The sequence below is a fragment of the Panthera uncia genome, chromosome B4, assembly GCF_023721935.1.
Source record: "Panthera uncia isolate 11264 chromosome B4, Puncia_PCG_1.0, whole genome shotgun sequence".
In the NCBI taxonomy this organism is placed as follows: Eukaryota; Metazoa; Chordata; class Mammalia; order Carnivora; family Felidae; genus Panthera; species Panthera uncia.
This window is the reverse complement of record NC_064809.1, coordinates 28,318,113-28,335,348: the sequence shown is the minus strand read 5'-3', so window position 1 is coordinate 28,335,348 and position 17,236 is coordinate 28,318,113. Positions and strand designations below refer to the sequence as shown.

Genomic DNA, 17,236 nt, shown 5'->3' with positions numbered 1-17,236 from the left:
GTGTGGAGGTGTATGTGCTCCTTCGAATCAGCATTTTTGTATCCTTTGGATAAATACTGAGTAGTGCAATTGTTTGGTTGTAGAGTAGTTGTATTTTTACTTTTTTGAAGAACCTCCATACTATTTTCCAGAGTGGCTGCACCAGTTTGCATTTCAACCGACAGTGCAAAAGGTTCCCCTTTCTCCACATCCTTGCCAACATCTGTTGTTTCCTGAGTTGTTAATTTTAGCCACTCTGACTGTTGAGGTGGTATCTCAATGTGGTTTGGATTTGTATTTCCCTGATGATCAGTGATGTTGAGCATCTTTTCATGTGTTTCTTAGCCATCTCCATGTCTGCTTTGGGAAAACGTCTATTCATATCTTCTGCCCATTTCTTCCCTGGATTATTTGTATTTTGAGTGTTGAGTTTGATAAGTTGTTTATAGATTTTAGATATTAACCCTTTATCCAGTGTGTCATTTGCAAATACCTTGCCTTTTAGTTTTGTTGATTATTTCCTTCACTGTGCAGAAGCTTTTTTATCTTCATGACATCCCAATAGTTCATGTTTGCTTTTATTTCCCTTGCCTCCAGAGACATGTCAGGTAAGAAGTTGCTCCGGCCGAGGTCAAAGAGGTTGTTGCCTGTTTTCTCCTGTAGGATTTTGATGGTTTCCTGTCTTACATTTATTTAGGTCTTTCATCCATTTTGAGTTTATTTTTGTGTATTGTGTAAGAAAGTGGTCCAGTTTCATTCTTTTGCATTTTGCTCTCCAGTTTATCCAGCACCATTTGCTGAAGAGATTGTCTTTTTTCCATTGGATGGTCTTTCTTGTTTTGTTGAAGATTAGTTGGCCATATATTTGTGGGCCCATTTCTGGGTTCTCTGTTCCATTGGTCTGTGTTTGTTTTTGTGCCAATACCATACTGTCTTGATGACAGCTTTGTAATACAGCTTAAAGTCTGGGATTTTGATGCCTCCAGCTTTGGTTTTCTTTTTCAAGGGTACTTCAGCTATTCGGGGTCTTTTCTGGTTCTATACAAATTTTAGGATTGTTTGTTCTAGCTCTGTGAAGAATGCTGGTGTTTTTTTGATGGGGATTGCATTGATTGTGTCTTGCTTTGGGCAGTATTGGCATTTTAACAGTATTTGTTCTTCTTTCTGTGAGTGTGGAAAATAGTTTTCAGTGTACAGATCTTTTACCTCTATGGTTAGGTTTATTCCTAAGTATTTTACGGTTTTTGGTGCAGTTGTAAATGGGATTGATTTCTTGATAGCTCTTTGCTGCTGCTTCATTATTGGTGTATAGAAATGCACCAGATTTTCTATATATTGGTTTTATATCCTGTGATTGCTGAATTTGTGTATCAACTCTAGCAGTTTTTTGGTGGAGTCTTTCAGGTTTTCCATGTACACTATCATGTCCTCTGTGAAGAGTAAGAGTTCGACTTCTTCCTTGCCAGTTTGGATACCTTTTGTTCTTTTTGGTGTCTGATTGCTGAGGCTAGGACTTCCAGTACTGTGTTGAACAACACTGCTGAGAGTGGGCACCCCTGTTGTGTTCCTGATCTTAGGGGGAAAGCTCTTAGTTTTTCCCCATTGAGGATGATATTAGCTATGGGCCTTTCATATGTGGCTCTTATGATGTTAAAGTATGTTCCTTCTTTCCCTATTCTTTTGAGAGTTTTTATCAAGATGCTGTATTTTGTCAAATGCTTTTTCTGCATCTGTGGAAAGGATCATATGGTTCTTATCCTTTTTTTTTTATCACATTGATTGATTTGAGAATACTGAACCAACCCTGCAGCCCAGAAATAAATCCCACTTGATCACGGTGAATAATCTTTTGATGTACAGTTGAGTTCGATTTGCTAATATCTTGTTGAGAATTTTTGCATCCATGTTCATCAGTGATGGTGGCCCGTAATCCTCCTTTTTAGTGAATGGCCATTATTTTCAATAATAAATTTAAACGTGTTTATTATTTTTTAGCATTTAAAGTATTTAATGAATAACTTGTATAAGTTTAAGCTTTTTTAATTGCATGGTAAGTGTTATAATTATTAATTGAAAGACATTCCATCTCTTTGAACATTTTTTTAGGAGATTGAAATAAGCAATGTTGGACTTGGAGAAACAGTTTTGAAATACCTTGATGGGGGAATAGTAACCTTATAATTCGTATTAGAAAATAATTAGAATCAGATTGTGAGCTACTTTGTTAACTTGGTACTTTAAAATTCTAGGATGAAGAAATTAATCAACAGAGCCAGTTGGTAGAGAAACTAAAAACACAAATGTTGGATCAAGAAGAGGTAAGTTGAATACTTTACATATTGCTTTCAGGAGAGCTTTATAATTTGTCATTATTATTTGAACATAAAAGATGAACCTACAGATCTCAAAATATACTAGAGTCCATTTAAAAATGTTTTGAATGTGACTGGTTCTCTGTGGGTTGTGCTCTCTGTGCTGTCATATGGGTTGAAGCAAAGATTGATTTCCTCTTAAAGTATTTGTTTTTTATTATTTTTTTTAATGTTTATTTTTGAAAAAGAGACACAGTGTGAGGGGGGAGGGGCAGAGAGAGAGGGAGACACAGAATCTGAAGCAGGTTCCAGGCTCCAAGCTGTCAGCACAGAGCCCAACGCAGGGCTCGAATTTGTGAACCTTGAGATCATGACCTGAGCTGAAATTGGACACTTAACCAACTGAGCCACCCAGACACCCCTAGGAATTTGTTTTTTGTTTTTTGGTTTTTTTAAGTTAGAGTTCTAACTGGAGGGGAGAAGATAACAGTTTTCAGTACTATTCTTTAACATATTTCTAATGGACTTTTTAACTCTGTCTTCTTCTTTTCTTGCTTAAAATATGGTGCTGTTTTATCTCCTTATTCTCCCCAAAACATTTCTTACTGATTCTTGAGAAAGACTTACTACACTGGACTGGGATAACTTCAGACTCTCCTTCCCTTCATGGAAAGTATTTCCCCAGGAAATGAAGGAAAGAATATAAAAAAACAGCATGTTTTATTATCATTCACTTAAACACACAGAGTTTAAAGGGATGATTAAAGAAGGAAAATACTGATTTCTGAATTACTTTGACCTGTCTTTAATAATTGCATAATTTGAGGTATGACTTATTGTGGGAATGAGAATATCAGTGAATGAAATCCTTTGGGACTCCTCTCTCACCATGTCTACCCTCATTGAACCCATTCATTTCTGCCTTCTTTCAAGTTTCTCTTCTCTAGTTTGTCACCTAGTTTGGACCGTCAATTTATCTTACCTGGGAGAGCAGGGGGATAATTGAAAAATGGTACATCATGTAAGGTTTGTTTTGGAAATGTGGGGAAAAACTGTATAGCTTCAATAAGGAAAAGATAGCCACTGTCCTGGTCACGTCATCTTTGCACTTATTTAAATTATTGCATGTTTTCTCAAAAGGGGCACTAGTAATTTGCATAATTTTTCATTATATTATTCTGTTTTGTATGTTATAGGACATTTAGTACCCCTGGCCCCTACTTCTAAGTGCCATTAGCATTCTGCCCCATTAGAAATACTCCTACACATTTCCAAATACCCCTTCTTTAAAGCCACTGACCCTGGATGATTACAGTGTTCTCCAGTCTAGTGTCTTGATTTCTCTCCAGTTCAAATTTTATTTGTTGATACTAAATTTTCCTGGGACATAATTTAGGTGTCACCCCTGGTTGCCCAAAGAAAATCTGAAATCTTCTAAACATCTACTAATTTCCTTGTTTTTCTATGCTCACCATTCATGAATCTAATATGCCTGTTCCTTTCTATTACATTCATTTACACATGACTAAGATACCTATTCTAGGGGCATCTGGGTGGCTCAGTGGGTTAAACCTACAATTTCGGCTCAGGTCATGATCTCACGGTTCGTGAGTTCGAGCTCCATGTCTGGTTCTGTGCTGACAGCTCAGAGCCTGGAGCCTGCTTCAGTTTGTGTCTCCTTCTCTCTCTGCCCCTCCCTCACTTGCATGCACATGCACACTTTCAAAAAATAAACATTAAAAAAAAAGTTTTTAAATGCCTGTTCTAGCTTCCTTCTTCGTGAATAACCTACAGAAATACCTACCCTCCTGTTTTAAATACTACCAAGTACTTTGTTATGTGTTATGTCCTGTTGCCTCTTTTATGGCTCTTACTTAACATTCTATCTCATGCGTTTATTTATGTACCCGTGTTTCTTCTACTAGATTCCTCAAAGACAGAGTCATTATTTGATTTCCTTGCTGTCTCCCACAGTGTCTAGCACATTGCCTGCACATAGTAGTTAGTAAATCTGTTAAATGAATAAATACTAACAGCTAATTGCATCCATATTTTATTCACTGTATATAGCATATGATGAAGCAAATAGATTTTTTTAAACCTGTATACTTTTACTCTTTCATGTAGCTTCTGGCATCGACCAGAAGAGATCAAGATAATATGCAAGCTGAACTGAATCGCCTTCAAGCAGAAAATGATGCCTCTAAAGAAGAAGTAAAAGAAGTTTTACAAGCCTTAGAGGAGCTTGCTGTCAATTATGATCAGAAGTCTCAGGAAGTCGAAGATAAAACTAAGGAATATGAATTGCTTAGTGATGAACTAAACCAGAAATCGGTAAACTATGATTTTGTTTTGTTAATACTTTATTATTATTTTTTTAATGCTTGTTATTTTGAGAGTGAGAAAACATGCATGCGTGGGAAGGGTGGGGGAAGAGAGAGTGAGAGAGAGAGAGAGAGAGAGAGAGAAAATAAATCCCAAGTAGGCTCCACACTGTAGCACGGAGCCCGGCATGGGGGCCAGTCTCAAGAACCATGAGATCATGACCTGAGCCGAAATAAAGAGTCAGATACTTAACCAGCTGAGTCTCCCAGGCGCCCCTAATACAAGTATTCTTAATTGAAATTATCTCAGTAACTTCTTTCTGTGTAAGCCCAAGACTGATGGTATCAATTCTTAAGGAATTCCAGGTCTCAACTTCACTTCCTCCTTTATATGAAGGCTTAGAGGTAAAGGAAGAAGGCTGTTTTTTTAGTTCCTGAAAGTCTATTAATGGGTAATTAAAATGCCATTTTAAGACTTGCTGACTATTCTTAATATTCTGATGTTAAAGGGGAAATAAGTTAGCTTCTAGTTGCTAGAATAACTTCTAGTAAAGTTATTAGATGATTGTTCAAACTGTAAATTGAGAAAAAGAAAAATATATAACTTCATATAATTTGGGTTTTGTTCACTGTTACATTCCCAGCCCTGGAGCAGAGCCTACCTGGCACATCTTCCTTGTGATTCCACAGTAGATAAGAATCTTTGTTTGTCATCATTGCTATAGAACAGGATTTGCCACCCTCCTGGAGTGATGCTGAAGATAATAGATAGCTGTGATAATGACTGCTATACTTCCAGCATCACCGTGGATGAGCTTTTTCATTAAGGATTTATTATTGCTAATGCTAACTTCTTGTCTAGAAACCACATCTAGAGTTGGACTCAGGATCAGTGTTCACTGCTTACTTCCCTGTCCATGTTCATCTATCTAAAGGAGCGCAGTCAACACTATTTCTAAAGTTTTCGTACCCCTGATAAATTCATTTTCCCTTTCTAATCTCCAAAGTTACAGTTAAGCTGGAAGTTACAATTTCACAGCATGGAAACCAAGGTGCCTTTATAGCTCTTATTGAGTTGCATTATTAGCAAACCTAATTACCGTTTGGAAGAGCAGTAGGAATTTCTTACATCTCTATAAGCTGTAAGTTGGTCTTTGGTCACCTATTTCAGTCTTTAAGACATTTGTGTCTGTGTCCCAGTTACGAAGCTGAATCTGTCAGCACTGTATTGGTAATAGGAGTTAGAAACCTTATAGCATTCTGCATCTTTGTATATGCGTACAATATTCCTGCTCAGTTGTTAGAGAAAATACCTGGTGATTTAGACATTAAAGCTTACTACCTGGGGCTCCTGGGTGGCTCAGTCAGTTGAGCAACCGACTTCGGCTCAGGTCATGGTCTCACGGTTTGTGAGTTCAAGCCCCACGTCAGGCTCTGTGCTGACAGGTCAGAGCCTGGAGCCTGCTTCTGATTCTGTGTGTGTGTGTGTGTCTCTCTCTCTGCCCCTCCCCCCACGCATGCTCTCTCTCTGTCTCAGAAATAAATAAACATTAAAAAAATTAAAAAATAAAGCATATTACCTTATGAGAAAGATACCTGGTATTTTATATTAAATTTGGTGAGTACACTACTGATATTCAGAAACTTAAGGAAATGACCATAAGAAACAAAAAACTGAAATGATGGCATCTTTACTCATTTATTTTTAGTGCAACTTACTTTTAGTCAGTATCTGACTTGTGCTATAATGATTAGTTTTAAAGTGGCCAAAATGGTTGGACTTTTCAAAGCTGTGGTGACTTTCTTGTTGATAAACCAGCTATTATTTTAAACTTAAAGTAATTAAATTCAGTAATACTATTTCATCACTATTTCCTAAATAACTTTATATCATGTAGTAGTAGTAATTATCAGGTGGATTCTTTCCAGTGACTGTGTATGTAGAAAGTATATGAAGAAAACCTACAAACCATCTAGAGAATTCAGTTCTAACATTAATTTGCTCAGACTCTGTTTCCAAATATAAGCTATACTGTGGAAGTAAAAGAAAATTCAATCTAATTAATGTGGAAATTTCCCATTTCTAGGCAGAAAATATTACCCAGTCTCAAAAATTAGTGAAATGATACAAACTACCTGCTCGTAATGGAGCATAATATGGCTATTTTATGTAGTCTATTAGGTCTGAAATATTTTGTAAGTTTGAACTGAGAGCTGTCCCAGAACTCAGTAGAATAGTTAGTTCAAAAAACTGAAAGTAGAGGGGCACCTGGCTGGCTCAGCTGGTGGAGTGTGTGACTCTCGATCTCATTGTTGTGAGTTCGAGCCTCACGTTGGGCGTAGAGAATACTTAAAATTAAAGTCTTAAAAAAAGTCGGAACTAGAAAATAATGCTTTTGTAAGTACCGGGTGAAAACTTGGGATGTGTCAATATTTGAAGTAATATTTCATTGAATAGATTTAACTGTGTCTTTTGTTTGGATTATGTTAGGCAACTTTAGCAAGTATAGATGCTGAACTTCAGAAACTTAAGGAAATGACCAACCACCAAAAAAAACGAGCAGCTGAGATGATGGCATCTTTACTAAAAGACCTTGCAGAAATAGGGATTGCTGTAGGAAATAATGATGTAAAGGTAAGTAATAATAACCAAATATTAAGCATAATTATTTGTACACCACTCATACTTATGTTTACTACTAACTTTTTGCAAATTTCTTTTCATACCCATTATCTCATGCACGACAGCAATGCATAGTAAATGGTAATAGGTGAGAAAAGAATAAGGGGCACTCAGAAAGTATATTCAGTAAGTATTTATTTGGACCCTATGTTTGGTTCTTTACTATGTATGTTTGCATTTAGGAATTATGTTAGTTACAGTACTTGAAAGTATGTCACTGGGACAACAGTGAAGATTAGCTCAGGGAGTAAACTTGTAAATGAATTGGCCTGTGGTTTGTTTTAAATGTTTGAAAAGATAAAAGATGGATATGCTTATTAATTTTTTTAAGTTTTATTATAAAAAATTTTAAACAGTAGAGAGAATAATACTGTGAACCTCAGAGTTATTAACAAAAATTTGCCACACCTATTTTATTTATGCCTTTTTTCTGATAATCTTTTTTAGGGTACTAACATTGGTTATGTTAGCACTAGGCATGTGGTAAAAAAAAAAAAAAACGTTTAGTGACCTGGTTTTAAAACTTAGACCAGAAAAGCACACTAGGACTCTTAGCTGCAAGCACATGCACATAATATGCAAGATTTGTATGTTGCGCTAGGTATTTGTTTGGATTTTATCTTCTTGATTAAAGCTTAATTTTGTAACAGAGAACAAACTAGGGTTGATAGTGACAGCCTACTAAGAATAAGAAGCCCAGTTTAACAAGAGCTTGAAATGAGTAAGTTTGCAATATGGAACACACATTCCTTTTGTCAATTGTTATTCAAATTTGAGGCAGGGATTCATTCTCCTCATATATTATTGGTTAACATTGTCACGCCATTGAAACAGAGGAAAACTGTTATTGTTAAATACTGGATGACTTGACTTGTTCTCTCTCTTCACTCGCTTGTCTTTTCACTCACTTCATCACTCGCTTCTGTCATTCATTAGGGTGATCTAATGTGAGATGATAGAGCTGTGGGAATCTTTTGGGATGGAAAAGTAAATTTACTTAATATCACTAAACACTAGAATGGTGTTATTTTGCTTTGTAGATTTGCAGCTTCTTTTTAGAAAAATCTTCCCATTTTGTGTTCAACTAATCTTACATGAAAAGGTGGTAAAGATAGGGAAAATAAGAGTAGAAATTTCGGCTTAGGTTCATTGGTAGAGCCAGTGATAGAATACAGGTTCCCTTACTCCCAACTGCTTTTTTCACTATACCATTATAGCATTTTGAAAACAAGTCAGCCTTGCAAATAGCTTCTTTTTTTTTTTAACGTATGGATTCTCAATATTTTTGTCATTTGTATGTAATTCTTTTCCTCTTAACATCACCAGTAAGTACTGCTTGTGTTTTTTACGTTATGGTTCAGTCGTGTTGTACAATTTTGTGGATTTTGACAACACATAATTCAGATCCACCATTACAATATAATAATGTAGATTACCTAACAAATCCCTTGTGCTTTTTACCCTATTCATGCCTCAGCCCTGAACCTCTAGCAGCCAGTGATCTTTTCACTATGTGTGCAGTTTTGCTGTTTCCAAAATATCACATAGTTGGAATTAGACAGTAAATGTCCTTTTCAAACTGGCTTATTTTTCTTAGCAATGTGCATTTAAGGTTCTTCCGTGTCGTTTTGTGACGTGATAGCTCATTTCTTATATCACCAAATATTCCATTGTATAGATGTACTAGTTTGTTTATCCATTCATCTGTTGAGGGACATCTTGGTTACTTCCAGTCTTTGGCACTTATACATAAAGCTGCTATAAACTTGTGTACACGTTTTCCTGTGGACATAATTTTTCAATTCAGTTGGGTAATACCTAGGAGCATGATTGCTAGATCATATGTTAAGATAGTGTTAGCTTTGTAAGAGACTCCTAAGGTGGCTACAGCATTTTGTATTCCAACCAGCAGTGAGTGAGAGTTCTTGTTACTTCACACCCTCACAAGTATTGGTGTCAGAAGTATTGGTTTTTTGGTTTGAGATGTATAGTGTTATCTTGTTTTAATTTGCATTTGGGATGTTTTCTTATCTTGAGTTCTTTGTATATTTTGGGTAACAGTCCTTTATCAGATATGTGTTTTGCAAATATTTCTCCAAGTCTGGCTTTATCTTTTCATTCCCTTTAATTTTAATGACGTTCAACTTGAAAATTTTTTCTTTCAGGATTGTGTTTCTGGTATTGTATCTAAAAACTCATCTCCAAACCCAAGGTCATCTAGATTTTCTCCTATGTTCTAGAGGTTTTTTGGTTTTATACTTACATTTAGGTCTATGATCCATTTGGAATTAATTTTTCTGTGAGATAAAAAGGGTCTGTCCAGCTTCATTGTATTACATGTAGATGGATAGTTTTTCTAGGACTGAGTCTTGAAGATCTATCTCAAGGTTACCTGGGTGGCTCATTCGGTTAAGTATCTGACTCTTGATTTTGGCTCAGGTCATGATCTTATGGTCTAGAGATGTGGGCTCTGCACTGAGTATGGAGCCTGCTTAAGATTATCTCTCTCTCGGGGCGCCTGGGTGGCGCAGTCGGTTAAGCGTCCGACTTCAGCCAGGTCACGATCTCGCGGTCTGTGAGTTCGAGCCCCGCGTCAGGCTCTGGGCTGATGGCTCGGAGCCTGGAGCCTGTTTCTGATTCTGTGTCTCCCTCTCTCTCTCTGCCCCTCCCCCGTTCATGCTCTGTCTCTCTCTGTCCCAAAAATAAATTAAAAACGTTGAAAAAAATTAAAAAAAAAAAAAAAGATTATCTCTCTCTCACACGTGTGTGTGCATTTGTTCTCTTGTGTTCTCACTGTCGCTCTCAAAAAAAAATCTCCATTGAATTGCCTTTGCCCCTTTGTGAGAGATCAGTTGACTGTATTTGTGTGTGTCTATTCCTGGGCTCTCTTCTGTTTTAGTTACCTGTCCTTTTGTCAGTACCCCCACCATCTTGATTACTGTAGCTTTAGTAAGTCTTTAGGTTAGGTAGTGTCAGTTCTTTGATTTTGTTGTTCTTTAGTGTTGTGTTGGCAATTCAAGGTCTTTTGCCTTTCCCTTTAAACTTTAGAGTCAAATTTGTTGATAGCCATAAAATAACTTGCAGGAATTTTGATGACGATTATGTTAAATCTATAGATCAAGTTAGGAAGAATGGACATCTTGAGTCTTTCTTTCCATGAATATAGAATATCTTCCATTTATTCAGTTCTACATTGATTTCTTTTGTCCTATTGATTTTATACCTATTCTATTACATTTATGCCTAAATAATTCTTTTTTTCTTTTTATTACAATGTCAGTGCCACTGTGTTTTTAATTTCAAGTTCCCTTGTTCATTGCTGGTATATAGGAAAGTGACTTTGGTATGTTAATCGTGTATTCTGCAATGTTACTATGATAGTTTATTTTAGGAGTTTTTTTTTTTAAACAATCCTATCTGCAAACAAAGACGGTCTTAATTTCTTCCTTTTCAAGCTCCACTTAATTTTGACACTGAATATTGTACTGGAATTTTGTAATGAAACTTAAGGAATGTACAGTTACCACAGTTCTTTTGGTGAGCTTAAGAGTCATCTTTCCTCTGCCACCTACACATCAGTATTTGTAAAGTTTTAATTTGGACTTACATATGATTAGGAATGAAGAGGAAATCAAAAATAGAAGCAAGTGTCATCAGTTTTGTTTGTTTTTAGGTTGCATTTTTTTTTTTTTCTCTTGCAAGCATGTATTAACATTAAGTTTTAGAAAATAAGGAAGGCAAGGGACTCCTTGGGAGGCTCAGTTGGTTAAGTCTCTGACTTTGGCTCAGGTCATGATCTCACAGTCTGTGGGTTTGAGCCCCACGTCAGGCTCCATGCTGACAGCTCAGAGCCTGGGGCTGCTTTGGATTCTGTGTCTCCCTCTCCGCCCCTCCCCTGCTCACCCTCTGTCTCTGTCTCTTTCTCTCTCTCTCTCTCAAAAATGAATAAACATTAAAAACATTTTTTAAAAAAACAAAATAAGGAAGGCGAGGCGTCTGGGTGGCTCAGTCAGTTAAGCGTCTGTCTTTGGCATAGGTCATGATCTCTCAGTTCGTGGGTTTGAGCCCCGTGTGGAGTTCTGTGCTGACAGCTCGGAGCCTGGAGCCTGTTTCAGATTTTGTGTCTCTTTCTCTTTCTGCCCCTCCCTCCGAGTCTCATTCTCTTTCCCTCCTTCCCTCCCTCCCTCCCTCCCTCTCTGTCTCTCTCTCTCTCCCTCTCTCTTTCTCTCTCAAAAATAAATAAACGTTAGGGGCGCCTGGGTGGCTCAGTCAGTTGAGCATCTGACTTTGGTTCAGGTCATGATCTCACAGTTCGTGGGTTCAAGCCCCGCATCAGGCTCTGTGCTGACTGCTTGCTTGCTTCAGAGCCTGGAGGCTGCTTTGGTTCTGTGTCTCCTTCTTTCTTTGCCCCTCCCTTGCTCCTGCTCTCACTCTTATCTCTCAAAAATAAATAAATGAAATAAATAAATAAATAAATAAATAAATAAAGCAAGCATTAAAAAACATTATTGTTTTTAATTTTTCTTTTTTCTTCTGACAGCAGCCTGAGGGAACTGGCATGATAGATGAAGAGTTCACTGTTGCAAGGCTCTACATTAGCAAAATGAAATCAGAAGTAAAAACAATGGTAAAACGCTGCAAACAGTTAGAAAGCACGCAAACTGAGAGCAACAAAAAAATGGAAGAAAATGAAAAGGAGTTAGCAGCATGCCAGCTTCGTATCTCTCAAGTATGTATTATTATAGAACAAAGTTTAAGGAAAATGACCTTCTATAGGTTATTTTGGGTAACAATTAAAAGGGTAATGCAAGTAGTTTTTTCCTAGGTTCGCTGCAGTAGAGCAACATGAGTGAATTTAACTGGGTTATGTTTACTGACATGTATAGAAATTTATTAGAAAGCTGTAACTGATTTGACTATCGAAGAATTCTAGGGTAGACAAAACTGCAAGATCCGTTTTCTGGCTTTGGCAACTGAATGGATGAGGTCCTTCACCAAGATAGGAATTATGTAAGGAGGGAAAGAGAGTAGTATTAGATGGAGAGAATAGTAAGAATATTATCTCATATGTCAGCTTTCAGTACCTTAATGTGCAAATGTTATAAGTTAAACAGGTGACCATTTCAATGATTAAATTCTTTATTGTTGCAATATATATTTAGATACATAGATAAAACCTTGCTTTCTGTTAACTTTATCTGTAAAATGTGTGTGTAAGATTTTTTTGCACTTCATTCATATCAGTATATTTTTTCCCAAAAGCATGAAGCCAAAATCAAATCATTGACTGAATACCTTCAAAATGTGGAGCAAAAGAAAAGACAGCTAGAGGAATCTGTCGATTCCCTCAGTGAAGAACTAGTCCAACTTCGTGCACAAGGTATTAGCTTTCAGTGTTTTATGACTTCTTGTCTATATTCTTCCCTTAGTATAATTGTAGTAAACTTATATTCAAACTGATAGAAAATAGTAGGAATATGGGTAATTTGCAATAGGAAACAAATAATACCTTTTAATGTGGCTTTGATGCATATTTTTGCAAAATTGTGTTTGAATGTGGAAGTGGTCAATCTAGGAATTTCCCACAAAGTCATGAGGTTGTATATATATGTATAAATCGTAACATAGGGGATGTGGTGGAAAGCTATCTCATTCCCTACCATTCCCTAACCCATCTGTTCCAGGATTAGGCAAAGAAAATAAAAGAAACTGTAACCATAATACTAACACAGTGGATATAACTAAGAGTCAAAATGTTCTGAACTTCAAGAGCAAGATTTACTGTATGGCATTTGGATAAAGTCAAGTACTGTTAAGCAACAGATCCCTCATTAAACCTATTTGCTCCTTGGTTTATAGGAAGAACTTTAAGGCTTATTTCTTCTCCTGTTTTCTCTCTCTACCCAAACAGAGAAAGTGCATGAAATGGAAAAGGAGCACTTAAATAAAGTTCAGACTGCAAATGAAGTTAAGGCAAGTTTGACGTAGCATTAGATTCTAATGACTTGAACTCGTTATTCTTATGTCGATTAATCTTACCTTAACATCCTTTTCCCCCAATAATTTTAGCAAGCTGTTGAACAGCAGATCCAGAGCCACAGAGAAACACATCAAAAACAAATTAGTAGTTTGAGAGATGAAGTTGAGGCAAAAGAAAAACTTATTACTGATCTTCAAGAGTAAGTAAACTTTTCTTCCCTCTAAGATATTAGAAGTAACACAGAAAGATGGACTGTTTAGCAAGAGGCAATAATAAATTATTGATGGACAGTATGTCCATTTTAGAAACCTGCATTTTTCATTGATACTGTCATTTTGACTTGAAGATAAAGATTTTTTTTAGTTTATGAGCATAACCTAAGTTCCAGATGAAATTTTTAAAAATTAACTTCCTCTTTGAAAGTTTGTTAACAGAGAAAAAACTTTATTGGAAATTGTGAGGTTTAGAAGTTTTTAAGTTTTTATTTTATTTTAATTCAAGAAGTTTTTTTTAATAGTTGTTGTCATCTTAGTTTTCTAGAAGAGGTTTTCCCTATTTCCATAGCCATATGCATATATAGCCTAGAATTTATAGAAATTGGAGGTCTGCAACCAAATCATGATTTGAGTAAGAACCAGAGGTGACTAACAAAAAATGATAAATTTTGACATGTGGATCTTAATACCTAATTGATTTAGGGACAAGGGTTCAGGGAATTGATGAATATAGAATGAGAGTCATGATTTCAAACCAAAATATGAAAAATATTATATGACTGAAAGTAGTAGCCACGTGCTCTTCCTTTCTTTTCTCTCTGCTGTGAGGACAGGATAACAGGTAGTCTTGAGTATTTCAGTGATGAGATTATAGAACTAAAGAATTTGATGAAAACATTTTAATGGTGCCATTCAGAAAACAATGCTGTTGATACTGTGTTATGTTTGTTTTTTTGTCAGCCAAAACCAGAAAATGATGTTAGAACAGGAACGTCTGAGGGTAGAGCATGAGAAATTGAAAGCTACAGATCAGGAAAAGAGCAGAAAACTACATGAACTTACGTGAGTAAATGTTTTAATTCAAGTTTAAAAATAAAAACTAGAGGGGCGCCTGGGTGGCTCAAGTCGGTTAAGCGGCTAACTTTGGCTCAGGTCATGATCTCACAGCTCATGAGTTCGAGCCCCGCTTCGGGCTCTGTGCCGACAGCTCAGAGCCTGGAGCCTGCTTCGGATTCTGTGTCTCCCTCTCTCTCTGCCCCTCCCTGCTTGCGTGCTCTCTCTCTCAAAAATAAATAAACATTAAAAAAAAAAAATAAGATGAAAACTAGAGGGATATCTGGGTGGCTCAGCTGGTTAAGTGTCTGACTCTATTTCAGCTCAGGTCATGATCTCATAGTTTGTAAAATCAAACTCCAAGTTAGGCTCTGTGCTGACAGCATGGAGCCTGTTTGGGATCGATCCTCCCTCTGCCCCTCCCCTGTATGCACGCTGTCTCTCAAAATAAATTTTAAAACTTAAAAACTTTTTAAAAATAAAAACTAAATTAGAGGATTGCAGATATTATTCTTGCTATATCCAATGAATACATTTTTCAGTTTGTATAGGTTAAAGGGTATTTTTCTTAAACCTCTGATTTGGTTTGATTTATACCTTAAAACTTGGCAGTAATATACTTATGTTATTGTAGTTTAGCAAAGGCAAGATACTGTATTTTTCACTCATAGTCAAGATTCAGATTTCTGTGCTACCATATTAGTTGAAGATCCATTGTAAAAATAAACCTTATATGACATTAAGTCATTTCAAAGATTTCAGGGTCTGCCAAAAAAATTGAATTTTTGTCAGATTTGATTTTGCATAAAAGACGATTATTGTTTCAGCCTTGCCTCTTGAACAGAGGTTTTCACCATTTACTTTTTTCCTAACATACTAAAAAAATATAGTCTGTACTTATTTTTCTAGAATCTGAGCAGGTACAAAACACATGATTATAACTTTTCCTATCTTGAATTTATGAAAGACGATTTGTAAGTGGAACTGCTGTTATTAGGATGGTCACAGATCAGGATCAACTCAAGAGTTGGTTTTATAAAAACTAGCGAATCTCAACCATAATTTTGTTTAGAATAATTCTAATATAAAATACATAAAATGTTTTAGTCTTCAATAATTTATAATCTCTAATTCCCACTTAATAGGAATTATTTTGGATAAATAGCAGTGTGTTCTATGTGGCACTAAACTATCAGAACCACTCCTTATTCTTTGAATTCTGCTGCATTTTATTTCATCTCTTCTGCTATAAGAGGGGTTTTTTTCCTAATAAACTATAGATTTAGAAGGAAATTATAAGGCATAAAAATTTATTTGAAAATAAAACTATGACTTTACGAAATTCAACTTGAAAATTATGTATATTCTTCTGTTAGAGTCATGCAAGATAGACGAGAACAAGCAAGACAAGACTTGAAAGGTTTGGAAGAGACAGTGGTAAGAAAAACTTGAAAATAAATAAGATAGTGGGATGTTTAATGGGTTTCCCCTGGCTTATGACTAAAGTTAAAGACCAAATTCCAAAAACATTGCTGTTCTTAATTCAAGGCAAAAGAACTTCAGACTTTACACAACCTGCGTAAGCTCTTTGTTCAGGACTTGGCCACCAGAGTTAAAAAGGTAATAAAATAATGCTGAGGTGGGTATTTATATAAGTAGTGTTTTCTATGATTATTTATGTTCATAAGTGAAATAATTTTATATTATCAAAACAATTTGTAGTTAAGGTTAGATTTTTTTTTTAATCTTTAATGTTTTTGTAGTATTCATTGACCTTCTTTTCTTAGAGTGCCGAGATTGATTCTGATGACACTGGAGGCAGTGCTGCTCAAAAGCAGAAGATCTCCTTTCTTGAAAATAATCTTGAACAACTCACTAAAGTGCACAAACAGGTAATAGAGAGTGTATTTTCTCGTAGCTGCAAATTAAAAAAATTGAGGAGTGTTTATATATTTCAGAGCACTAAGGAATTTTCATACCCTGAGCTGTTCCATTATTTTAATCAAGCAATTATATAAATAAATCACTAGCAGTTTTTAGGGAACTTAATATTTTTAACAACCCTTTTATCAAGAGGCCATTGAAAATGGTTAGTATTATTTCTTTTCTAGGATTTTAAGTCTTGTCAGTTTTTCTCAGTTATTCATGGTAATTAAGAAACATTTTTTTATAAATTTTTTTTAATGTTTATTTTTGAGAGAGAGAGAGCATGAATGGGAGAGGGGCAAAGAGAGAGGGAGACACAGAATCCTAGGCAGGCTCCAGGCTCTGAGCTATCAGCACAGAGCCTGATACGAGGCTCAAATCCATGAACTGCAAGATCATGACCTGAGCCGAAGTCAGATGCTTAACCAAGCCACCCAGGTGCCCCTTAAATTTTTTTTTGGTGTTTTATTATTTTCTTAGTGCACGAGCAGGGGAGGGGCAAAAAGAAGGAATTCCAAGCAGGCTTTTCACTGTCAGTACAGAGCCTGATGCAGGGCTCAAACTCACAAACTGTGAGATCATGACCTGAGCCAAAATCAAGAGCCGCTTAAGTAAACTGAGCCACCTAGGCACCCCCATGGTAATTTAAAAATCTTCAATAGATAGGTCTTTGTAGTTACAAATACATTTTTTTTGTCTTTTGTCTTTTTACATTTAATGCCCCAGAGTGTGAAATAAATAAAACAATGAGGCAGTTCATTTTTTTTTTTTTTAAATCTTTCACATTACCTAAACTATGTGGGTTTTTATTGTTTTGCTTTCTGTGCCTTGATATGTGACTTAATTATTTTTAAAGTTTCTTAGTGCACTCAATTGTACATTTCGTTATTGTAGACCTGATGTTTGCACCAGAGTAAAGTTAAGGGAATTTTAGCCTTTTTTTGCTTTCAAAACTTGATTTTAACACTTAACATGGTATTTAC

General features: G+C 35.9%; 1 protein-coding gene across 1 annotated transcript in view; it reads left to right on the top strand.

The window, feature by feature from the left end:
- KIF5B (kinesin family member 5B) overlaps nt 1-17,236 on the top strand; it is a 49,264-nt gene that overhangs the window by 24,377 nt on the left and 7,651 nt on the right. Inside the window, exons 13-23 of the mRNA XM_049624781.1 lie at nt 2,229-2,297; nt 4,419-4,625; nt 7,107-7,250; nt 11,839-12,027; nt 12,561-12,678; nt 13,210-13,271; nt 13,368-13,477; nt 14,235-14,336; nt 15,704-15,764; nt 15,876-15,947; nt 16,115-16,219. Of these exons, the coding sequence (XP_049480738.1) occupies nt 2,229-2,297; nt 4,419-4,625; nt 7,107-7,250; nt 11,839-12,027; nt 12,561-12,678; nt 13,210-13,271; nt 13,368-13,477; nt 14,235-14,336; nt 15,704-15,764; nt 15,876-15,947; nt 16,115-16,219 (1,239 nt within the window). The remainder of the gene's footprint in view (nt 1-2,228; nt 2,298-4,418; nt 4,626-7,106; nt 7,251-11,838; nt 12,028-12,560; nt 12,679-13,209; nt 13,272-13,367; nt 13,478-14,234; nt 14,337-15,703; nt 15,765-15,875; nt 15,948-16,114; nt 16,220-17,236) is intronic.